General features: G+C 46.2%; 1 protein-coding gene across 2 annotated transcripts in view; it reads right to left on the bottom strand.

The window, feature by feature from the left end:
- Window positions 1-21,138, bottom strand: part of rev3l (REV3 like, DNA directed polymerase zeta catalytic subunit) — a 59,487-nt gene extending 38,349 nt beyond the window's left edge. For both annotated transcript variants that reach the window (XM_031861437.1, XM_031861438.1), the window contains exon 1: window positions 20,412-21,138. In XM_031861437.1, the coding sequence (XP_031717297.1) occupies window positions 20,412-20,550 (139 nt within the window). In that variant the 5' untranslated portion in view covers window positions 20,551-21,138. The remainder of the gene's footprint in view (window positions 1-20,411) is intronic.
- Window positions 21,139-26,491: the final 5,353 nt, after the last annotated feature.

The following is a 26,491-nucleotide window of genomic DNA, read 5'->3' as shown; positions in this document are numbered from 1 at the left end:
CACACACACACACACACACACACACACACACACACACACACACACAGTAAGCAACCAATGTCTGCTTCGGCTGCAGTTGCTAAGCAACGGCAAAGCAAAAGCCCCTGACGGACAGCGGGAGAGATAAACAAGTGATTCTTTCTGCCCAGCTGGTCAGGCAGACAGACAGAGAGAGAGAGACAGACAGAGAGAGAGAGAAAGCAAGAGAGTGTCAGAGAAAGAGAAGAAGAATAGTGATAAGAGAGAAAGTGTGTGTGTGTCTGCATGAGAAGAGAATAGGGGGGTAGAGTGGAGAGTAATAGCGACAGTGTGTGCAGCCTCTTTGTGATGTGAGCAGAGGCCGATGTTGGACTGTCTGCCAGGACGTTGTGTTTCAGATAGAAGGAGCATCTGCTGCTTCAGCTGGATGTGGGCTCATTACTGGGATGTAGTCAGACTTCGGACCGGGGGCAATGCAGTGCTGCGGGAGTGAGTCCTAAACCTGGATGAGTCGGCATTATTAAATGTGTACTTTTTTTTTTAGTTAGATGCTGGAAATAAGGTCTGCGATAAACACACGCCTGAGAGATTTTAACATTTTGATGCTAGATATTGAAATGTATCAATAAAGGTAATAAAACAAAAATGTTCCCAGTTAATGATACATCTATGGGATGTATTCTCGATAAAGTCTGCATCTGGTTTCCTCCACCAACAAAAACACTTCACTAACAGCCAATAGGTTTTTACGCCGTTGCTGCAGAGTAGGCGATAAAATTGTGGGAACATTGTTTTGAGCGTCACATCCCCTCGCAAAATGACTAGTTTCACCATGAGAATGGCAATAATTCAGCTTGATAATTTAATTATTTTATCCTCATTCAAGTTAGCATTGAGCTAAAACGAAACTCGCGTGCGAATGCTCAAAAGCAGCGCGTCTTTATACTGTACATATAGATGAGGAAGGTGTCATCTTCTCATTAACTGATCATTTCAGCGGTGGCAAACCAGTATTTAATTGGACATTTTGAGAGACTACTAAAAAAAAAATCTCACCCTGAAGATTAATAAAAAAAAAAAAAAAAAAGTTATTTTATGGCGATTCAAAAATTGTTTAGTTGTAAGAGCAAATCGTCACATTTTACTTGATAAATGACGACAGAAAATTAATCGACAATAATTTGACGATTGTGTGTTTCGGGCTCCTACACACCTCTTGTTGCTTTCCTCACTATTCCCCTGCCATATGTGCCATTTCCTGTCTAGCTTACTACTGGAGGATTTGTGAATGAGGATTCCCCCCCCCCCCCCCCCCCCCTCTCCCTCATTGTTATCTACGGGGCAGCTCCATGACTCAGCAGCAGCCCCACAACACCTCTGGGTCAGTAAGGCCGGGACCGGCAGCAGCTTAGTCATAAAACCAGCCAGTGAGTCTGTCTGTCGGGCAGAACGCTGTTAACCTGTTGTTGGCCATGCCGAACCCCCAGTTCTTGGCTCGAATTCAGCCAGTGTCACCCCAGCAGTTGCTGAGCGCCAGGCGGTCTCCTGGCCGCGGGGAAGACGAGACCAAAGTGCCGGTGGTTTCCTCTCGCTGTTGCCACTTTGGATTCAATCCAAAGAAACAAACCATCCAGGCGTATGCGGACCGTACAGGTGAGTGTCACAGCAAACACACCGGTCTGTGCTGCCGACATCGCTGCTGTTTCGGAGAACAGCGGCAGCTGAACGGAGATTTGAGGCAACAAATGTGCGCCTTGTGGTAGCACTTACATCTCTGGTGGCGTCTATATTTTCTGCTTCATCAACATTGTAGGCCTCAGCCTGCAGACCCATGACACACCCACACTGGTGATTAATTAATTAGCTAATTATCTCCGCTGAGTCTGATTAGACCTTATCTCAAGACTGTGTGGAGATTGGCCGTGATTGAAATTGCATCCCAATAAAGGGACAAGCTTTATCATTCGCATTAGAACATGGAGTTCGGTGACTTTACGTAATCCCAGCATTGCTCCACCCACCTTCAACTTTGAGCAGAGGTCTAATCAGCCGGATTAAGTGACCTGTGTGTGTGTGTGTGTGTGCAGGGCCTTTTTTAAAGGGGTTTGAAGTGTGTTCATGTAGACGCGACACACTGCTCTGATGAAGCAGGGTTCCCTTCGGGGATGAGACCAGAGAGTCGGCGCTGGCCATCGGCCATGCTGGTAACTTTTTCCTTGGCAGTCGGGTCTGTTTACTCTGTCGGCCGCTCCGCCTGCTAACCAGCCAGGGTTTAAAAGCTCCAATGCGGTTTGGGAGACCTACTTGCTACAGGGGGGAAAAAAAACGGTCACATTTCCTGGCGAATGTTACAAATCAGTCGGCGGTGGCTTCCTGCTCAGGAGCTGGGGAAAAAATATACAAATAAACTTAAGTTGTTGAAGCAGGAAATCCTCATTCCTGATGCCAGCGTTACTTCTCTGAGCTTAACATACATGACTGCCCACTGGAGGCAGACACCTTTATTGGTCCGAGGCAGGTTCCCCGAGTACAAATGATCTTTTTACGTGAAAACTCACTCACACAACCTGGAAGTTGCCAGAAAAAAAGCTCCAGTCTTAACTGACATCCATAAGTGAGGCATTTGGGGACACCAATTATCCTCAAGCTCACACCGTGTACTGAACTGTACAGGAAATGAGCAAATATACATGACACATGACATGACTCAGTGTCTGCTCTACTGTACATTTGAGCAGAGTGCATCGAGTTCATATCTTTTCCCTCCTTTAACTCTCAGAGGTTCGGGGGAGCGTTCAGACTGTAATCAGATAGACAGCTGCCACGGGGAAGAGTGGATGAGGATGTTAATAAAACCAGTGATGGTATTAATTAAGAAAAGGCCCAGGGAGAGCTGCGTGAAATCCAGGCCCGAGCACTCCCACCGGCTGGAGAGGGGAAGTCAAGAGTACGCGCTACCGACGCACGGCCGTCAACGTAGTGGTGAAAAGTGAGCGACACAACTCCTCAAGACCCGAAGCCAAGATCCCACGTCTTTGCTTGCCAGCTAGCTGCTGATTAAAGTAGAAGGGTTAAAGTAGAAGTCCTGAAGTTAGCAACAACTCAGGCTCACTTAAGGTGGGCTGACCTTTTAAGGTGGACCAGCGGTTCTTTAAATGCACACAGAAAGCACACACACTGGGAGATTCAGTGTGTGTCTCACTGAGCAGCCTGGCAGAGCGCCATGAGAAGGAGTGAGAGGTCTGGAGCAGGAAGAGGAGGAAGAGAAAAACATGCATCTGGCTATTATTGGAAACTATAATAACAACCAACCATGAACTAACAGAAACATATAAACACGTTGTTGTCTGCATGGGCACTAACCTGTGAGCATCACACACACACACACACACAGAGGAATCCTTAAATGTTTGCACTGATCAGGGATCAGATAAGCAGTACAACAGTATATTGTGTTAAAGTTGCTGGAGTCTCTCTCTCTCTCCCTCTGTGACGAGGAGACAGATTTTCGATTTCAGTGTCACTTTAGCTGCCTTTATCTCGCTGATGTAGTCGCACACAAAGATAGCATGTGCGTCTTGAAGAGACATGGCGCATTAACACCATAGAAACATCGAGTATCGGGTGAAGGTAAATTAAAATGATATCATGATGGGTAAATGCAATCTTGTATGATTTTGTGTTAGGCAAGAAACTTGAATAAATGCAGTTGTTTGAAGGAGATGTTTTCACAACAATGTGAAATAGATATTAAAGAGGGAGTTTATGCACTGGTATCGGATCGGTACTCGGTAACGGCCGATGCGCACGTTCAGTTATCAGGAAGGAAAAAATGGTATCGGAACAACTCTGCATATAAATGACTAAATCTAAAGGATGTCATGTGAGCTTCTTTTCCAAAACATATGGACATGCAGAGCATTAATGCCAGTGACATTAACAGTACTCAATGTTCTTTTAGTAAGGACAGGCGGGAAGGAAGGAGAAGGTGCTGGTCCAGATTTGTGCCCACACGATTATACTCCATTTATATCTTTTGATTTAGTTCATTTTTGTGGCATTCTGACAGCTTACGGTGTAAATATAGACAGAAAATATAGGGAGGGAGAGACGGTTATGCGGTGCAATAAAAGGTCAGAGGATGAGAGAGAGGAGGAACTCTCTACGAAATTGGAAGCGCTTGTGTGTTGTTGTGCTTCACCCAGCAAAATAAATAAATGTAGTCAATTCCACGCAGAAATAAGAAATCGGCGCGATGAGACCGGCCGATCAATACCTCCTCAGCTCGGGTAGCAATGCTGGCACCGCTCTCTGTGTTCGCTACCACTGGCCTAATGAGTCGCTGGCCGTGCTTATGTATCCTCCATCCTGTCGGGTCATTCCAATGGCTTCCAGCAACTGCTAGCGGTGTACAGGTTCTATATTAAGAGCCTTCATAGAGTAAGCTGCTACGTAAAGTCACAGAGGGACACAATGAGTCACGTTCCAGGGAGAACAGAATGACTGTGATAAGCAGGAGGAGGAAGGGAACAGAGAAGGGCGACAACCCTCTAAATCACACTCTTTCTAATGGATTCACTCGCAGCGTCGTCTCCTTAAATGAACTGCTGGCGAGGAGAGAGGGGACGGAGGGCGCAGACGAGCGGTCGGCGTATGAATGAGAGCCGAAGAGGACTTCACGCTCGCCGCTTTGTAAACCGATTACACGGGGACTGCTTTGTGCGCCGCTGTCTCTGTGGAGGAGTCGCAGCCGTCGAAGGTTGGGGAGCTGGGGGTGAAAGGTCGGAAAGGTGAATGAAAGGTTCTAAATCTAGAGTGAAGACTTAACAATGTTCTAAATCCAGTGTGTCATGAATGGACTTTTGGAAGAGGTACCATGGGTGCGCGATGAAGCCTTCTGCATTGTTTTTGCTTCAGGCTCCGAAGTATTGCGCTCACGCCTGCAAACCTCCTCAGTTGTGTAACTGCGGCTGGCGCACGGTCCCACCACATGCCTCGCAAGATCTGAAACTGAATGCCCAAAGCTCCTTTGTTAAGCTTATTGGTCTGTGGTAGCTCCTGCTTCAAAAGCACGCCGGCAATCAGCCAATCTGTTTCTAAAGAAAGGAAGAAAAAAAAAAAAAAAAAAACACACACACACACACACACACACACACACACACACACACACACACACACTCCCTTTCTTTTCCGTGTTGTTGTCCATCAACGGCTGCAGAAAAGTTTTAACAAAAGGTGCATCAACTTCGACAGCAGTAGATGTTGTCGTCTACAGCGCTCACCACAGTGTCGGAGAGCAAATGGCGACTCCAACGGAGGCCAAATAAAGAGAGCGGCAATGCACGAGAGTTTTAAAGAAAAAGAAAAACATGGCTACATGGAGGATCAATCCTGGGACTACCAACAAAAAAACGATTCATGTTCCCAGCAATTTAAGTGCTGTATTTGAATTCAAGTGGTCAGAAAAACACTTTGGGTGGGCTGAGGTGGAAACCACTCAGGTTTTGGCGCCAATGATGGTTGTGGCATTGAACCTTTTAAGGCAGATCACGTGCACGCCGTCGGTCATGTAATACAAGAAATGAAACCTTAGTGGATAGGAGGCGAGTAGTAGAGATCTGGCATGAAGTTAGGGGAGATAGAGAGGGAATGAGAGGGAGTCAAACCAGCGATCATGTGGTTTGAACTTTAATAGGCCTGTGTGTTGGCAAGAATTGTGGCGATACGTATCATGATATAAGATTCAATACATTGCGATACTGTAGGCAAAGAGATATATTGTGATTTTTTTAAATCTAATTTTAGTAAAAAAAAAAAAAAAGTTGTCATTGTAGAAAGAACAAACCACCATATGCATACACAGCATCATTGCACTGCTTTTTGTACAATCTGAGTCACTGTTACAAGTCTTTGCGTGTAAACTATTAATCAAATATCGATTCAGTGCTTTTGAGAACGGAAACAGTAAATCAAAACATAATACCGCGATACTCAAGTGCATCAATATTTTCTTACACCTTTACGCCCTTCGGCACGAGGCCCCCTCGGTGCCGAAGGTCTGTTTCTTTATGAATGTGTGGGCACGGCTGCGCTGCCAGAACACACCTCCTTCACTCTTCTCAACATCTGCAGTTCACCGCATAAACACCAAACACATGGCAGAATAACTCGCTTGTTCTCTCAAACACACACACACACACACACACACACACACACAACATAAACTGTAGAGCTTGAATCGGTCCAGTTTGGTCTAAACAGCAGTCCCTCATCTTCTGCACTCTCCCAATCTATAAACAGAGCGGCTCTGAGGCTTTTAAACCCCATTGGCTAACTAACGGAACTAACAGCTAACGCTAACGGAGGTTGTATTGAGTGACATTATGACGCGTTCAAGATCCATTCAGTAAAAATGAGTATTAGGTGAAGGTAAATTCTAAATGTTATGTGTTCAAATGTAATCTTATCCATTTTATATTACAGTGAAAACTGTTTTTGTTTTTAACACACTGGTATCATATCCGTACGTGTTATTGGCCGGTGTTAGCGATGGGGCTACATCATTAGTCGATGAAAATGAAGAAATAACACGATTTTCCTCACTCTCAACAACATCACCTATACTTCAAAGGTCTTCTCGTTCTTAATAGTTGAGGCTAAAGTTCATTTCTAGAACTCGGAGACGGCAGTTGACGGAACAATCTCGCTTCACGGTCAATCGAGTTAGTTGGTTTTGTTCGTTCTGGAGCTGAGCAGAAGGAGTCTTCAGAAGATGCTTTAAATATTTCAAGGGAGGCGAGGTAAAAGAAGCAGCAGCAGCCGGAGTGACCTGGATAGAAGAGGAGCTCCAGGCAAAAAGTGTTCATTGCAGTCTGGGCAAACCTCCGATACATCACAGTCATGACTGCTTGCAATACGGCATGTCAGGTGTGCTATTTGGGGAAGTGCATGAATGTGAAAAACATTCCCAACAATCTGACTCAGTTTTAATTATTTAATTGTTAATGCAAAGCAAACCGTGTTCTGAATCCTACTCATTATGAAGGGCACAACGCTTAATGACCCAGGATAATGAAAAATATATCTCCTCAGTTTTAATCCTGTATCTGTGCGTTACATGTTCAATTAACGCTTGTTATGCCAAATATATGGAAAAAAATCCCTCTTTTGTAAAATTGTTTCAAATGTTTGATGACTCATCAACTCAAATGAGACTTTGGGAAACCAGACATATACGTGGACAAAAACTTTTGTTTTCATTCCCAAAAACAATGCTCACACTGAGTGACAAAAGCAACAAAACTGCCAAGCTTGGCCAGCTACATTGTTGGCGAGTCGCTGTCGAAGTGTCGCTGAAGCACTAATTGACTTAGTTGTGTTTTCAGGAACGGCATTTTTGTTTAGACGGAACGGTACGGGGTGAAACAAAAACTGATTGGTTAGCTCTTCAACGAGTCATCGGGGGGCTGAAAAAACAAGTTGAGACGAGCTGAACGCTAGTTTGTTAGCTTCGTGTCACCAGCTCCCATTGAAAATGACTTGTAGCCTGTTGATGTGTATTGCTCGTAGTGTGAACGCAGCATTTAGTCTTATAACCAGAACTCAGCCGCGAGCCACCGGTAAAAGGCCGCCGCATGAAGCTATACGAACCGGCTGACTTTTACCAGAGGGCCGAAAACTTTAGCTTCACAGAATAGATGCTAAAGACACGCTAACTTCCGTTTCACTGGGACTTTAAGGCCCGTTTTGGCCCCAGTCTTGCCTTCAACAAGGCAACAGTAGTGATGAAGCCCACATCTGGCCCAATCCCTTTGGTTTGGCCTGCAAGTGCCCAACCAGCCTGAGTCAATTCACTGTAATTTTGAGCTTAATCTGAATCCAGTCACCTGTGTCCAACATAATAGCTGTGATGGCAGTGAGCAGGTGAACGGCAACCAATGCATCGTCTCCCTGTCCCAGTTTCATGACATGGAACGGAAACAGCTCCCACATTTTTCCTTAATGACCGCCTTGTAGCCAGCATGTCCCCGCCGCTCAAGCTGAGCCTGCTGGAGGACAGGCATGGACGGGCCTCGGTGCCAGCTATCCCCCCCCCCCCCCCCCGACGTCTCTCTGGCCGAGGAGACAGACGGCACAGCGGAGCCAGTCGTCTGAGGCAGACAGCACGAGGCTGACCAGATGGAAGGCGCTCCGTGCCAGAACCTTCTTCGTTAGGCAGACAAAGTAACAATGCATCAATCTTTATAAACGCAGAAATCAAGGTTGGCCGCGGCGCGGTGGCGGCCCGGCCAACGCCGAGACTGTGCGTGCCGGTCTTCCCGTCGTTACCTCCGGGGGTGAGATTCCTGTGCGTCTGCCCGGCTGGCGAGGACGGAGTGCAGACTGAGGCAGCGGACTCAGACAGACCGGGTCAGGGATGAATCAAAATCAAGATGGACACACAAAAAGCAGGAAAATAATGGGAGGAAATCTGGCCTCCTCTTCTGGCAATGAATCAAAGAGCAGAACTTGTTGCATTATTAGAATTCAAAAGCAAGTGTCTTGAAATAATTAACAGATTTGATATCAAACTCCAGCGACAGTACAAAATAAAAATAACTTTGCATCGACACAGCAGATGAAGTAATCGGTCATCTCTTAGGGCAGACAGACACGGGGCTGTGCTGCTGGGGCCGATGTGAGACAAGGACTGTGGATCCAAAGGAGGTTTCGTGAAACGTCCAAATCCAACCAAGTGATCGGTCGTCTGTTTTCAGGGTTGAGAGTCTGCTGAGAGGAACACGGTCCAACCTGAGCTGGTCCGACCCAGATCCACTGTTACTGGGGCTGCTATTCATCCTGTGTGTGAGTCAGATGTTCTCCACCTCAGTGAAGTCAGCTCTCTCTCACTCTCACTCACACACACACACACACACACACACACACACACACACACGCGCACACACACACACACACGCACGCACACGAGGGAGGCTCAAGACTTCTGACAGACAAATGGAAATCTGGGAGGCTGTCAACGATCTCCCACAGAGTAAAAAACCCCGTCTCCATGCACAAAACTGCATGGAGAAACTCTGTGTGTGTACGCAGAATGTGAGACATGGCCTGCATGAGTAGCAGAGTGCTGCCTAACCAAAGAAGGCAGAGTGAAATCAGAGCTTTTGCAGCTCACACTAGCGGTGGGAGCCCTTAAACTAGACATCTGTTGTTCACAATCTGTGACACTTTTGTCACAATATGCGATGAATAAAGACGACGTTTACTTTCAGTAGTGAAGAGCTAACAAAGTCATGTGACCGTGGTGTAGTTCGCTCATAGCCTAACGTAAGGTAAAAAGCAGTAGGACAACTTGATAAACAGTCAAGTTGTCCATCCAGAACAGTCCAGCCAGTGAGAGTGTAATTAGCAGGCCGAGGGTTTACAGGAAGAACCCTGTGAACTAGGACGCTTTATTCCCACATGACCTGGGCTGAACTTCTTCTCGGAGCAGACAGGGACGGGGGAGGAAAAAAAGCTCTACAGTTTTGGCCTGAGCATGAATACATGGAGCATCAGCGTAGGCCACGAAGGCGGGCACGGCCCGAGCAGAGGCAGGGCCGGGACGGGAGAGGGGGGGGCACACATTGGTCCTGCAGCGAAGCATGAGGAGGAGGAGAGACAGCAATGAGGGAAGAGGAGACGAGAGTAGTGCAGATGCAGTGAGGTGTAGTAGGACAGAAGGGCTGGAAGAGTGAGCTGGAGTAGGAGTTTAATTAAATTATGCTGCATCAACATGCAATGGGGAGAAAAAAAAAAAAAGAAAAAAAAAAAAAAAAAAAAAAAAAAAAAAAAAAAAAAAAAAAAAAAAGAAAATGCACTTCTATGCAAGAGAAGAGAAGTGAAATTAAATTTTGCTCTGAAATAAAAAAGGTATACGCATAGACTGGCCCGTTTCAATTATTTGATTTGATCTGTGCAGTGGAGCCGGGTAGTTGTCGGCCGCTGCTGAGCTGTGATTGGCCAGTCTGTGTTTGAGGGGCGGGACGAAGGGTCAATTGTGTTGTGAACTTCTATAGAGGAAGGTTTTCTTTTCCTGATGTTATCACAAAGAAATGCATCATGGTCCGCGGCCCTTTGGCGGCCAGAGGTGCTTGTAGGACGGTTAAATAGTTTGTCACACCCCCTCGCTATGTCCTGTTGTTTCCTGCATTAGATCTCCATTGTGGAACGTCTAACCAAGGCAAACAAAAACGCACACGAAAAAGAAATACATGCGGGAAAAGGTGCAAGTGGAGTTCAAACAGCCCACAGCTACAACTCTAAATAAAAAACAAACCCTGGACTCCCACAGCCACTCTACTTGAACCCCCCTCTCTATTTGCCCCCACTAATGACTGCCGCCATGTTAATGTTCAGGCATGCGAGTGTGTGGGTCTACAAGATAAGAACAACAGGTGGGCGTAGAGGGCCGAGGGGGATTGAGAGTGTGTGTGTGAGGCTTTGAGTTGAGGGGGACGACAACGAGGGGTTGGGGGGGGGGGGGGGGGCAAAGACCGAAATCTCTCTCTCTCTCTGCGTGCTATGCGGCAGCTCTCCGTGGAGGCAGTCCAGGACAATCTGAGAGGAGGAGGAGGAGGAGGAGGAGGGACGGCGGGGTGAGATGAAAGGAAACGCCGATGTGATTCAGGGAGAGACAAGTGAAAACCCTCGAAACTGGAACGGCATGTCGAGGAAAACAAAGGAATGTGGAAGACAGAAGAAGGGGGGGGGGGGGGGGGGGGGGGGGGGGGGGGGGGGGAGATGAGGGGAGGCCCAGTACAGCAGAACAAGAGACACGGAGTGTGACCAGAGGAGGGGAAAACCTCAGAGTGCCTGCACCTCGCACACATGCAGCTATATTCTCTCTCACACACAGTTTTTCTGTGGGGATGCTTAGGACATTTCCAAAAAAGGGCCTTCTTCTGAGCTTTTTCTTAACAACAGTTTAGCATCCTACCAACCTACGTCTCCAACTATAACCCGGGTCGTGGTTTGGATCTCTGTACAGCCAGCATGTGATGTGAACAGATTCTCAATGCAATCGTATTAGGTCCGATGACCGTCCATCCAGATTGTAAATAAATAAATCCTGAGGTTTCATAACGGGAGGCGAGTGCCGAAGACGCTGCGCTCTCTTATGTAACGCATTATGTAAAGCTCTTCTGCCGCTCATTATGGGAGACATTTAGTGTAATAATGTGCGCCCCCATTTTAAGCAGCCTTAATGAATGCAGATCCTCCTCTGACCGCAGATATATATCAGTGGGACTGGCAGATCTAGTATGGAGTACCTTGAGAGGGGGAGGAAGGGGAGTGGTGGGGGAAGAGAGGATGATGGGGAAAAACAGGAGTCGATAAGAAACAAGGAACGATGAAAGATGTTCTTTTAAGAGGGATGGGATCAAATAGAGCAAGACAAAAGGAAATGCCCTTATAAAAAACATGACATGCCATGACGTGACACATTTAATAATGAGGTGAGGAGCACTGGCTGCCACGGCTCAGATGGAGAGGGCGACGTCTCGCCAGACAGCGGGAGAGATTTCCGAGCTCTGCCTGCTCTCCTTCTCTGAGCTCCCGACACAATTTGATATTCACGGCGCGTCCCGCTCGCCGCCACACATCACAAGGAGCGGGGATGGCGGCTCGGCTGGTGCATTGGGGCGAGCGAGACTCACTCACTCGCACGCGCACTCTTCCCCGGCAACCCCCCACCAACCGTCCGCTCTCAATCCGACACAGGGACGGCCGTAAATGCAGCTGAGATATTGCTGTGACTGGAGCAGATTACAGTGGTGAGAGAGAGCGAGAGCGAGCGCGAGAGAGAGAGCCACGAAGAGAACCGAGCACGTCTAGACAGAATGAAAAGTCTTTTTTTTTATAGTTCTGACGTCAGAGGTGGTAAATGTCTCCCAAAAATAAAAAAAACGCTCATCAGACCGTTCTCCAGAGCCGGTGGTCTGTTAAGTAGCAGCAACAACAACCCCTCCAGCCACCACCACAAGCCTGCTTCTATTCAAAGACAGGCGCGCACGCACACGCACACACACACACACACACACAGCTATTTTTAGAGCTGGGTTTCCAGAATATCCCCCCTCCCCTTTTTAATAAGCCTGCCCTCACAACTCACTGTACCCTGCTACCGAATTAAACATTGATCAAAAAAAGACCCGTTGGTTCCCACCGCAGTCTCAGATTTACAAAATAAATGATAAAATAAAAACAGCGGCGGCAGAGGGGTGAAGGGTGTTGGTCTGCAGCCTTTGAAAAGAAAAAGTGGACTTTGCCCACAAGTGAAGGAATGTACTGACTTTAAGCAAATACGCCGTGAGGCTGAAAGCATGAATAAAGGTTTGGTAAAATCCAGAGCTTATGAGAGACCGAAGCATATTTGTTTCACTGCATTGCAATTTGAGAAGTGATCAACGATCCCTGTAATAACTAATAAAAGATAGATCCTCGGCAATGCTTAGCCAAGGGTCAATTGGGGCACAACTGGGTGAGACAGGAAATGTACCGTTAAGGGACAATCAGTCGGCCCGGTGCACAGTAGAACATGTTTTTGGTAACTGTTATGAAGTCTGGTTGCTCCCTTGCTGTGGGAGGGTCACAACGCTGTCATTGCCCTTCTAAACAGCTGAACCTTGACCGTGGTCATTCTTAGACATGGTGGATGTTTCCATCAGCTGTCTTTGAGTGAGAGTACTCAAACAAGTCGAGGTGTCATTCTGCACAGTGTCACAGGGGAAGATATTGAGCAATATAAGGTTGTGTTTCGACTGGCGGGAAAGTGTCGATTCACTCTGGGAAACTACGGTAAAGATGTGCCCGTTCAAGTTGAAAATGTTTTAATTTCAACTGACGCAAAGACGAGACACTGTTCACACATTGCGAGCTAGCTAGCTATAGCAAACTTTTGGTATATTGGCCTATGTTTGTTGCAAATAAACATGGGTTTCTGCAACGTCCTCCATCATGTTTAATAAGGTCTGATCAGGTCTGAGCAGAGACTAAGAAGCCTGGTTTCACATCAACAGCAAAATAGGAAGACTTCACATGCAGAGGCAAGAATCCTGTGAATCCAACTTTTGCACAACAATGCATTAATCAGAAAGCTCATGTGCTGGAGCATTAGTGCGTTCCTATAATAACAGGAAGCAGTGCTACTCCACCCTAATTTGCAGATATACCCAATGCCACAGATGAAAACTTAAATCGCTTTGTTTGTCTTTATGTGCACGCAAGCGCCCGTGTACACCCACTCTCACACACACACACACGGGCCTCATTATCATCCACGCTGAATGGCACAGCATGGTAGGTTCAAAGTGTTCTCTCCCTCCAGCAGCGATTCCAGCTTTCCTCGGCCTGCCAAATCCTCTCATTCTTCTTAAACAAGGTCTTAATCTGCTTTGAAACACTGCGGAGTTCTCCTGCAGCACTGCTAGCGGCCCTGGGGGAACGCAGAGGGGGAAGTCTCCCTCCCTCGCCAGCTCGCTGGACAAAGTGGGGCCCCTCCTCTTTCTCTCTGTGGGGAGAGTGGTGCAGGAGGAGAGGGGAGGAGCCCCCCAACACTGAGCGGGGAGGGGGGGGCCTGAAATGACCCCGGCACCACTTTCTCTCTTCGGACCACACAGAACCACATTGCAGGAGCCTGATTCGTGGGGGAAAAAAGACGAGGTGCTGCCAGAATGGAGGAGAAATCTCTAGCAGACACCATGGCGATGAACTAAATCATATCACCTGATTAGCAACACCATCTCACTCGGTCACGACCCGAATATCCTAAACGATTGTGACACACACAGGGCAGGCACTACAATATAAATTTGTTGCCCTTTAGTCCCTTTTGTCTTATAGAAAAGAAGCAATTTACAGATTGAAATGGCAGTATGACAATATCACGTCATCAGAGTGCAGATGCATTGACTGTTCTGCTACCGCAGTGGTTTAACGGACCGTAGTTGATCCATACGGGTCACGTGTTTTTGGATCACTCAATAAAATAAGGGTAAAACAGAAACAATATGCATCGACTGATATGACTCATCTAAGATCTGCAATTGGTATCAGAGGCAAGAAAAACATGATCGGGGAGTCTCTAAAAGTTATATTTGATCACACCCATGACTCAAAACCGTATCAATCTGCCACCAACCCCCCAACCCACCTTATTTCCATCACACTGATGGAGGGTGGTCTATGGTCCTGAATTTGTGTGTGTGTGTGTGAGTGAGACTACTTATAACTGGATAACAATGCCACAGTCTGGTGACGGTAATGAATCTGACGTCCAGGAGTCCAACATTTCCACACATCCAAGTCTCTCTTTTGCAAAGCCAAGAAAGTGGAGTTTCTTAAAATAAAACAGTGGGCGGTGCGGTGCATGAGCGGTTCGCACTACGACCTCAAAGCCTGGTCGGCCTGGTGAGCGGAGTCGAATCCCTGCAGCTCGGGAGCTGAAAGGACGTGCCGGTTCAGAGGACGGTCAATGCAGCATCACGAAAAAAAACCTGAACACTTCGGGTCAAGCCTGAACGATAATGAACGGGCTATCAACAGTGGAAGAAAACACAGTAATCAGCCTAGTTCACGTGAGGTCGCCCAACGCACCCGACGCTGACAGGAAGTGCATTGGGGACGAGGACTGCTGCAGTGTCAGGCCAGTCACGCCTTCGGATACGCACTGAGGAGCCTGAGGGAGCTATTAGAGCCATCAATCATACCAACTGCAGCAGCAGCAAGGACACCGAGGCAGCTGCTGTGAACTCACAGCTCCTTCAAGACAAAAGGAAATCTCCAGGATCCACCAGGTAGCGGCTACTAAGTCCTCGTCTGCTCTCGCAAACCACAGAGTGGCCGTGGAGTTTAAGACGCAGGACACGGCATCCGCAAGGAGCCGAAGAGGTTATGGCGTAAACCAACCAGACCGAGGGTCACCAACCTGTGATCCACCCACTGAGGTCAAAATCTAATCGCAAAGCATTTCAATTGAGGGGACATTCAAAAGCTTTCCATTGGCAAAGGATATGCAGGTTTGTTTCAAGAGGATGACAGTGTGAGAGACAGACACGCAACAAAGGCTGGTATCGAACCAGAGACCTTGTTGGCACGTGCCTTAACCGTTAGGATAACTTCATGTGCACAACAAGATAAAAACACTTTCCATGCTTTATCCCCACCCAGTGGATTTGTTTTAAATACTGGAGGGATGTTAAAAGATAAAACCGCCACAATGAGCAGGTTGGATGAAAAGTTGCAGATATCTGCAGCCTCACAATCACCTCCATATGGCGTTGACACCATTAAAAAGCACAAGTTTTGAGTTGTATACTGGCATTTGCTTGCAGCGTTGCATTCAATGACAGTTCGACAACGGACAAATTAGCAAATTCCTGGTGGACTTCTGATAGTATAGATCTCAGATAATTGATGACTTCAGATAAATCCGCATTGGGGACCAATACATCACCTTCACCTACATTGTGCTCAAGCCCTTCCGCCTCTGTGACTGTAATCCACCACAAAAGGGCCACCAGTGGTCCCGAGGTATTCAGGGGGAGGACAAAGCCTCCTCCCACATAAAGCTCACACAGAGCTGTGTGAAAAGGGAGGGGGAGGTTTCTAAAGCTCTTCACTGTGGCTGCCCTGACCATGTCTGGACAAGCCTCTCTGGAGACGTGACGGAAATGGTACCGCTGCCAGCACGGCAGCACCTGAGGATCATACAGGATTCGTATATGTTGAGTAATATGTACACCTTGATGCTTTCGGTTGACAGCCCATAATCTCCCATGCATGTTTGGTTCACTTCTTGCAATTGGGGTCGGATTATGTTGTCACTGTAATTGAAGCGATCTAGGGTTTGTTTGGAAACATTCCGGGAACACCACCGACCGGTTGCTTTGGGATTGTGGTCCGCATCAGAGTACGACTACTTCGTTCACGACTGCCCAAACAAACCGCACCAGAGTTCGATTTAAAACGGACTAAATGTTGGTCTGTGATAGCGGCCTTATTCAAGAGAGAGCAATAAAGTAGGGATTTACCAGCCACTGTAACATACACTGCTTTCCTGGTCTGACAGAACGCATCACCCCTCTACGCTAAAACTTGAACAAGCTGCCGGGACTTCGTAACTCGAAAAAATGAAGCATGAAACGCAGCGCTTCAATAATAAACTACTTTGTGGATTTCTTTTGATTGCTTAGACTCTCGGTTGATAAGATGCAGCGATCCAAATTCTTTTACGATACATCAACTCTGGGCGTCCGCCAATACAGAGTGCTATGCAATACAGAGTGCTATTCCAAAACCAGTTCTTCCTTTTTCCAAAATGTGTATAGTGTAAATCTGTATACCTCACACTGAACTCATTTTGGGATAATTTTTATGCAAAGTAATATGAGGCCAGTGTTTGTTGGAATGACTGGAACTAATGGCAAAAACACTTTTTCTTATGACACTGGTACAGAAACATCATGGCCTGACCTGTGCCCTGCCTTTATGCCCCCGACCAACTCCTCATGAGAACGTCATGAGCGTCTGCTAAAATGACTGTAATGTAATGTAATGTAACGGAAGCCTCGGCGTCACCACAGCCAAAATCCTGTAACACATCCCTTCCTCTGGTTTGACTTCTAAAAAAAAGCCCCGACAAGAAGCTGAGCCTCTATCTGTGTGCAAAAACATCAGAGGAGGATGATTAGCGTGGGAGCAGAGCTCGGCCTCTCTTTGTGACGCTCCTCTATCGCCAACATGGCTCCGCCTCCATCTGGTAAACCCGCATGTAGCCAACACACGCCGGACTAAACCAAACAACACTGGAATGTTACATTTTTAAAAATTGTAAATAAAAAACACACATCCAAAAACACCATTCCATCAAATGGGCATATCACTCAATTACAGTGTGATTAGAAGCAACCGGAGCAGCAGACTGGGAGAGAGAGAGGACAGTAAACAGTTAAAGGGTCGATGACCTTCTGCCCAATGAGCCACAGAGTCCTTTTGAATCCGCCTATTATCCTATTAATGGATCCGGGAGGAATTCCTTCAGATGGCATTAAGGGCTCCCCTGGAGAGAGCTCAATGTGGGGGGTGGGAGGGGGGAGGGGGAGGAAGAGGCCCCTCGGGTTTCACTCCTCCATACGCTTCATGCCTGGCCCCCTCTCATTCAGGTCAATCGGTCATGCACTCCCTCCCTCCCTCAATAAACACTCAAGTGCACATGTCCTAAGTAAGGAACCAAAACAGTGTGGCTCCCGCTGTCGTGGGGCCTCTGGGGGCCAAGCTCGCCGGCATCAGGGGGAGATCAATGCTGTCAAAACCTGAAAAGGTTGCAGCCGCCTCAACCGCGACTCTCTGCGGTGTGAGAAAAAGGCTCAAAGTTTACCTCCCTGAGAGACTTTTCAACCGCAAGCACACAAATACAGTCGGTGATTAGATGCTGATCACGAGTGTGATTCTCACAACAAAGGGACCCCCCCCCCCTCCCTATTCCATAAATGGATGCATGTACAGTATGTGTGCGGCACAAGTAGGCCAGCCACCGAATGCTAACAATGAGAGGAGGGGGAAAAAAAGGAGGAAAAAAGGCAGGAAGCGTGGCATCGAATTACACAGGGCTGATTGGTGAGAGTGTGCTTGGGTCAGGGAAGGACAGGGACTAAGAGGCCTGGGGGTTGTAGCCAGAGCCACATGGCACAGATGCACTGCTGACCGCCTACACCAGGGTAAACGCTGCGATGAGCTAAAAGCCGACACACATTAGGAAAGAGCTGCTCGTGAATTCCTCCCCTCGAGGCAGACAACACAAATCACTGAGGAGGGCAACGGGAAATCTTGCGAAGTAGCTCCTTTTGAGTGGGCGTGGTCTGTTCCTGAGCTCCAGATAGAGAGAGAGAAAAAAACGTCCGCCTCAATGTGTTTCCAGATGGTGATGTAATTTTATTTCTGGAAACGCAGAGCTAACTCGGGACTCCGGCTCGCCCTGAGTGATACGTGAGCTGAGCAGAGACAAAAAAAAACTGCGCGGACCTGCAGGAGCACCCACCGCGCGCGCGCACACACACACACACACACACACACACACACACACACACACACACACACACACACACAGTCTGATTCAAACCACATTTATAACTAAGTAGCAATGCCAATTACTGTGTTTGTGTACACTCACCCTGGTATCGTGCATGCTGGCTCATTTGGATGGAAAAAAACAACATAGACTTGTGCAAAAGTAGTCCCTCTCAATCATCTCTTATGACCCGCTAGAACTGTATCTGCAGAGGCCCTGCCCTCTGCCTGGAGTTTCTTATTTTGCTGTGGTCGGGGTGTTGCTGGCCATCAAACTTTGGGCAGGAAGCTACGAACATGGCGGACACAATGGCGAATATAACCAGGTGGACTAAGTGGTAGGGTTAGGGCTGCTGAAATTAAACAAATATATTATCAATGACATTTTGGGGAAAACACTGTTGGTGATGTCAGCGGGGATTTACACAGGAGATAGGTAAAGACAATCATTAATGGATAAACTACTGTAACTAACCAAGGACAAACAGCCACCCAAAATACAAAGTCACCAGGACCCACAGTCGGAACCAGCACAACGATGAGATGACTGGTTGGAAAAATACCAGAATTGACCTTTAAAGTGGACACGGGCTGAAATTATGTTAACATGAATCAACTGTTTGATGGGCAGACAGTTAATTGCCTGCAATTTGTACCATCAATTAATGATAATAATCATGTATAGTCCTTTATTTCATTGTAGATTGGGTGTTAGTCTATAATTCCCATCGCAATTTCCCAAGGACAATTTTTTTTTGCCATTTTTGCTTGACGATGACTTGCGATTCAATCGACTAAGTTATGTCTGATTGACCAAATTCAATCAGTGTAGGTGCACTGTACCTCCAGACCCTAGAGCCTTAAATGCAACGCAGTGTTCACTGGGCTTGAATCAGTGTTGATGAATTGCTCCAAAAATATTTATTCTCCGACAACATACCTCGGCTGCCTCTGCTGCAATGTGTGTGTGTGTGTGCATGCAGCCCCCTCATATCCGCATGCGAACGTGCAGGTTTATGACAGAACCAAATTAGACCCGACACCCTAACCCTGACCCACAGTCCCTTCATTTCTCCACTCCAAATCCTTTAATCCTCACTGAGCTGCACCCTGTTGGACGCTGCTCCGGGTCGTCCCGGGGAGGAGCACCGCCACAGCCCTGTAGGGGGGGAAGACAAGTTTGACTCCCATTTTCCCCCCATTGGGGTATATATATACACATACATACATACATACATACATACATACACACACACACACACTGTACTGCAATGGTGAGTTGTGCCATTGTGCAGGAAATGGTTCTATTGTTTAGCACCGTGGGGATTAAGGTACCCAGAGTGCTCGGCTGTAATGGGTTTATTAGAGAGCAGGGCATGTGGCAAAATCTCAAAGAAATACACTTTATATATATATATATATATTTTTTTTTTTTTTTACAACAGCAATCTCTCCATATGCAGGTCTTGTACTGTCAATATGCACTGCACATTGATTTTCACACAATAAAGGATTCTGTTTTCATGGACAGCGTGTGTCTCATTGTTGTATCCTGCATATTAATGCGCTGTCATGATGTCTTTTCATACTGTAGTTTTCCATACCACACAATTGACACCAGGTTGCATTCACAGAGCCCCTCTATGCATCTGAATCTCTGCTACCAGTATATCGCGCCATTTATCGAGCTGCTAATCTTGCTGCAGTCACTTGATCCCCCCCCCCGTTTCGCTCCTTTTCTTTTTTAACTGTCGTTTTACTTGTACTCCACGGAAAAATGAATAAATAAATAAAAATAAAGCTCAAAGAGGAGGCAGCATGATGTAGTCTGGACTGTCCACGCGCCACAGGTTGCTATAAACACAATAGAAACCAGCATAAAAGGGAGGTATACAAACTGTCCCTGAATGCCACATGTGGCAGGTAGAGACACAAGTCAAGCCCTGATAGACCAGAGCCTCCACCACCACCACCATACCACGATGGAGCAGGGGAGCGAAAACAAAGCAGAGCCGTGTGCGGAGGGAGGGGGAGCAGAGGAAGGACTCCCACCGCTGCGGACAGACCCGTATGCAAAGCAACAGAGGCGCAGACCGCGTTAGTACAATGTGTCAACACCCTATATCATCTTCATGTTGACATTTTGCATACTAGACCCGTTAGATTTCCTCTAAACAATACGAGTGCGTGTGTGCGCGCGCGCGTCCAAACAGCAACCAAAACCAGGTTTAACATGCCGCGTGCTACAAGAAGCACAGCCACCATTAGCTCCCTTTAATAATGAAGAGAAAAACACACACACAAAATACACATAAGAGTTGGCTAACCTGCAGGTGTTGCTCCAAATATCCGGACCACCGGCACTTTCTTCACGCCGCTCTCCCTGAATTCAGAATAGCAGACGTCCAGGTCTTTAATGGGACTTGCCAAATAGAAGTCCGCGGTGACGATACGCACTGCAAACATGACTGCCGCGTCCGCCAAGAGAGGTACCGAGCGCCAAAAAAGCCCAAAAAAACTACTGTTAGGGGTCCATGCGACGTGGGCACCGCTGCGGCCAGTCGACACCAGCCGAGGGGAGCGCTGTCACGGCGGTAAAACAACGACAAAGCGGAGGGGAAGCCCGGTCGTGTCCCATGAAAAAGACGTGAACAAAGATTCCCGGGGCTCCAGTGCGCCCCGAGGAGCCGCCGTTGGAGGCTCCGCCGCAGACGGGGAGAGCTAAACTCGACGGCGGGGAGTGATTACTGGACGCTCCGCAGTTGTCAGGTCCATGTTGTTCTTGTAATTGTTGCTGTCCCGTGATTCCAGCTCTCTCGCTCCGTGGTGTTTTTGTTTATCAGCCAGGAAGACGTCCCCCAGACTTCCGGTATGTAGCGTTATCTTTCCAAATCACGCCTCAGAACTAGTCCCAGCCAGTCCCGTTGTATCAGACAGCCCCTCTGATGTGCTCCTTCTCCTTCCATAACAGGCTAGCCCGCGTTAGCTAACATATGAGGGGAGGTAAGCCCGTTAGAAAGCATGAGAATAGTACATCCGACTACGTTTTTCAGAATAAAAGCGGCGTCGAAGAGTCACCAGCGCAGTAACACAAAAGCACACAGAGAAATGAAAACGACGGATTTATTTTGGAGGACTCACATCTGGCACATTTGTTTATGGCCAGCAGTTATAGATTGGGAGGCATCGCTGATTTGATCGACTGCCTGGCCGGATAACACGGTGACGTTAGTGCGCTGACGTTTATTTTGGCCAGCAGGAGACGGTTCATATTCGTGTTGCACGTCTTCCTTCGACATATTCGCTAAAAGGGTAGGGCGGAAGGAACAGATTGATTCGGTGTTGTCCTCAAGGAACCGTCTACAATAAACGGTGCAACTAAAAAGAAACTACATGAATTTACCAGTATTACCCGGAATTGTAGTGTTTCGTATTTCAAAATAATAGCATACACATCTGAACAATGAAACTGAAATATTCATTCAGACTCACAAACCGGTTGTAGGTTTTCACAATTCGCATACAAGGAATTTGCATTCATAGTTTGGTGCCTAATGGTCACAATTACACATAGTAGGATTACAAATTAAAAGTAATGCAAGTCAAGACTCCTAAATATAAAAAAAGAAAATCTGTTTTAATTAAAAGATGTATACAGTGTTTAAAATTAAAAAGGGACAGAATGTGCAATAATAATGACCAAGGAATGTGCAAATGTTCACCGGAGACGAAAGCTGAGGGACATCTTTTCAGACCAAAGTATGAACACAAAGAGCACGTCTCTCATATATGTACATGAGCATAATCACACATCTTGTTCAGCATGGAAAAGGAGTCCGAGCCGGTCAGACCCTCCCCTCAGTGTCCATTAAACCCCACTGAAAGCCTAGTTATCGATCTGTTCATTATGCTATGTATCAATTTGAACTTGCACAGGAAGCTTAGGCTCATACCTAACTTCCTATTTGTGTAATATGATACTATGCCTAACTCCTTAGTTTGCACTACATGCCTGGTGGAAAAATACTTTTAGATCATAAATAATGAAATAAAGGGATAAAAAAAACATGGTATATTTTTATTCCTTTACATATGTCCGATGTGGTGATTTTGAACAATGAAAGTACTTACAATTAAGTGAACATCAAGCAATGCTGCAGCAAGCCACAGTTTCAAACTGACGCCCCCTGGCGGACTTTTATTTTGTCACTAAACGCGCTTCCAGAGGGAAACAGGAAACGGCATTGTGTGAACGTCACGCGAGGCTTGACGTTTCACCTCATTTGCCACTGCAGCAGCAAAAACAAGGATCAGATGGGATCAAAGAGCCGGGAAGCATCATTTCCTCATTGGTAAGGAGCACGTTTCTCATTGGCTGATGTGTTTCCTGTGATTGGGGAAGAAAAAAAAACAACCTATCCAAGAATACATAAAGGATATCACACAAGGAAACATCGAATCCATAAAAAAATGATTCAAAAATATTTTAGGCCTATTCAAAAATTCCATTAAGAGCAATTGGGTTACTTTAGCACCACAGATGCACTGTGAGCTTATATGGGAACATTACATGGATACAAAAGGATTCAATTACCATAAAATACAGTGAGATGAATACGAGGCCATTATATCATTTATATTTATTATAGACTAGGGCTTTAGTGATTTTCAATGAAGGCATCTTTTATGGACAGCACAAGCATTAATATTTCAGACAGGTCGACACCGTCTTATACTGTATCTCCTCTTCAGGCTCGTAGCTACCATTGGGTACAGTGTCTTGTCTGTTTATGGTGGGATTTATATTCCACAATCACACATTAATTGTGGCATTTGGTATAAGCAGTATTCTTAAATTTGACTGTTTTTAGACCCAGAAAAAGGGCATTAAAAGTTACAAAATTACAGGAAAATATGATTTGACAGCATAAAATAAATACGGATACAAATACAGAAAATGTGAAAAAGACTGAATATTATTGGCTGTAAGTTGATGGTGGGTGGCACAGGAGAATTACATTTTATGACCTTAGTCTTTCTTAAATCCTGGGTACGGCCCTGCTCCTCTGGAAACTCATTGTTTTGTTCATGGTTTTAAAGGTGAATAGATAGACTTCTACATTAGGTGTCAGTACAATTTATCAAATGGAAATATAATTGTTGGCCATTAATCTGAACTGAATCTGCATTTGAATATTTCTGCATGCTGGGGTCCCTAAACAGACTTGGAATAAGAAGAATTGGATATGAGTGGAAAGCTGACGCTGTTGTTGATCTAATGAAACCAGTCGTCTTCATGTGTGATGTGTTTTCACGTAGTGAGAACATTTTGTGGAACTTGACGTCAATGAATAAAACGACCTGCTGTGACCTCTTTATGACCACGCACTAGAGACCCAGGACACTCTAAAGGGATGCATGGTTTTCCAATTTAAAGTGACAACACAGCGTTTCTGAGCAGTTTCCAGAACAGAAGAGCTCTCCATCTAATCGATGACAAATGCGGCAAATCTTCTTTCCTGTGGTTTTCCTCAAGGTCTTTGTGATGTGCTATTCTGGAGGTATTTATGACCTTTTTTAAATTTTTATAAATACCTAAGTGGTCAAAAATGGTTAAAATTAGCAATAAATCTGCGTAACAAATGGTATCAACCCTAAAAAATAGCTGCAGCACATTTTTGAGGCATAATAGAGCATGGGAATGGCCATCATCTACCTCCATTATAATGTTCTTAGCCCTTATTATTATACCAAAACACAGTAATCATTATGGATTAATGACTATAGAAACTTAATCAAATTAATCTGCAGGTTTCCAGCTTTCAGGCGATGCACACCACTTCTATGTGGCATGTACTGTTGAGCTGCTATCTCCCCCTCTCCCCCTAAAGATCCCCTGTCCCCCTTTTTATTCCATCTTTCAGAACCTCCAGAGCACACTTTGTTTCCTCTCTCCCCACCACCCGTTGGTGATGCCTGTCTGCCTCCCACACATCTCCCCGCTCTGATCAGTATTCCACTCAGATTCCTATAATGGTCCATACATGGCGGGGGGGGGGGGGGGGGGTCGTGCTGAGCTCACTGCTTTTCCCCTCTCCGCTGAAGGAGCCATAACCCCTTCTCCAAACAGCTGGTTCGATCCAGTTCATGCCGGGGACATCGCAGTCGAGGATGAAAAATGTTTCATTAGCATTTTCATCCAGATGAATGTGTGTGTGTGTGTGTGGGGGGGGGGGGGGGGGACCTGTCTGCTGACCTTGAGCGAGAGCCTGACCCTCTTAATGAGCCCATCAGCAGGCATTGCTTACGCCCGAGGTCTACGAGTGCATGCAAGGGACACATTTAACACTAGACCTAATCCAGACTTATTATACATGCCATATTTAATGCAGTGTTTGGTCTAAAGTGCTTTACAGAACACTGAGCGCATACATCTTTAGTACGGATGTCCTCAGCGGGAGCGGAACATCAGTCTGAGGTGGGGAAAGGGACATATCCTGCTCACATCCATCATGCAAACCCATCTGTGCTACCTGAAGTAAAGGAAGTACTTGAAGGGTCACCCAGAAATACACATTATGACAACATCATGTCAGTCAAGACCGGTAGGGGTATGCAGCGGTCTGATCCCATTAATGTCCAGACAAAATCACAGTGTATTCAGCATGACCTGGTAGTTTGACAAAAAAAAAATCCTAACTCAAGGTCCACTTACTTGCTTTTTCCATGAACTTCCAACCGCATCTCACACAAATGAAGCCAACGCTTAAGTGCCAAAAAAATGCAGTTCCTCAAATGTCCACCTGAGGCTGGCTACAGAAGCGAGTCAATAGCATGAATGAGTCCTAAAACCTGAATATGAGTCAGCGTTTTTTTGCACTTCTGCTTCCCTCATCTGGAAGTCAGTTATTTTTTTTAGCTTTTTACTTTTCTGCGTTCACTCTCGGGGAAAAAAAATCATGAAAGCGGTGCTCGTTTGTGACGAATATCTTACCGAACAAAACGTACAAGTGTCATAAACGTTGGATTGCCACCAAGCTTATTTTCTGCAATAATCCAAAATCTAAAATCACATTGGCCTTTTGTCAAAAAAACAAAACAGTGTGATGCTAACTTCCGGGTTGGCCTACAAAAATACCTCATCCCCGTAGACCCCCATGTTGAAAGGCCCAACATTACTGCAGAAATAAACATGTTTACAACCTGGTACAAAGATCGGTATTGGTCTCTATCGCTAACGAACCCTTTCAGGGCAACTGTACAGTCGGTGAGTTTTTATATCACTCACCTGTTAAGATTATATTAAGGCTTGACATTGTGCTTAATTAAGGGCGAGGCCACTTTGACAGCTCCACCAACGACCCACCTCTTTGACCACTTTTAGAGTTCGGCTGTGTAGTCACTGCCAAGATGGCAGATCCATATTTATCACAGCCTATGACATCATCGTGTCCTTACCCAGTGGAGTTTGCGTAGTTCTTGGTAAGAGTGACTCGTAGAACTCTGGTCATGTGATGACGGTGCGTCGTACATGGGAGGGAGATGGTAACCCGTGACCTTTGACCTCATCCCAGTGGTTGCGGTTCCTCCATACCGGAGACAGGACTGAGGCATCACAGTGCCCGAGTCATCCTGTCCCGGACGTATAAATGTAGATAGGACAAAAACAAAACAAGCAGGAGATACTAGGACAAGAGCACTTCAGCTGGACTGATGTCATGGATATACTGTAGGTCAGAAGTCTTCAACAGGGGGTCCGTGACCCCTAGGGGGTCCGCGGAGGTACTGCAGGGGGTCCGTGAAATTTTTGGTTGATTTTTTAAATTTAAATTTTTTTTTCAAACATGAATCTGTCCATTATTTTAATAGTTCAGTATTGTATGCAAGATAACAGGTATGTTTATGCATGGCAGTGGCACTAATAGGCCATCACTCATTTTTGTTTCCACATTTATGTTTACAAATAAAAACATCAATTTGAATAGCTTGTGTGCATGATTATCATGCAATTGACAGACAATGTTGATGTTGGCATTGGTATCAGCTGACAAGGTCTGTTTATAAATGGCAGTGGCACAGCCACCCTGCTCACTGTACCTTGCAGATGTTTAAAATAAAAACATGAATATATGAACCCGTGTATTATTTGAATAGCTTAGTATTGAATGCATAGTAACAAGGTATGTTTATACACGGTACTAGGCCCATTTAATATAAAACACAATTTTATACTATATATAGTCGGGGGTCCCTGCTCCATCTCTCTATCAGTTTGGGGGTCCTTGGCCTGAAAAACATTGAAGACCCCTGCTGTAGATGAAGAAATAAATTATGTTGAAGGTATTTCTATATGAGCAGCAGGGGGACCCAGGGCCTTTTTTTTGGGGGGGGGGGGGGGGGGGGGGGG

Source organism: Anarrhichthys ocellatus, unplaced genomic scaffold, assembly GCF_004355925.1.
Source record: "Anarrhichthys ocellatus isolate YVR2014 unplaced genomic scaffold, GSC_Weel_1.0 scaffold25, whole genome shotgun sequence".
Lineage (NCBI taxonomy): Eukaryota > Metazoa > Chordata > Actinopteri > Perciformes > Anarhichadidae > Anarrhichthys > Anarrhichthys ocellatus.
The sequence above is the reverse complement of the archived record's forward strand: the minus strand, read 5'-3'. Positions and strand labels throughout refer to the sequence as shown.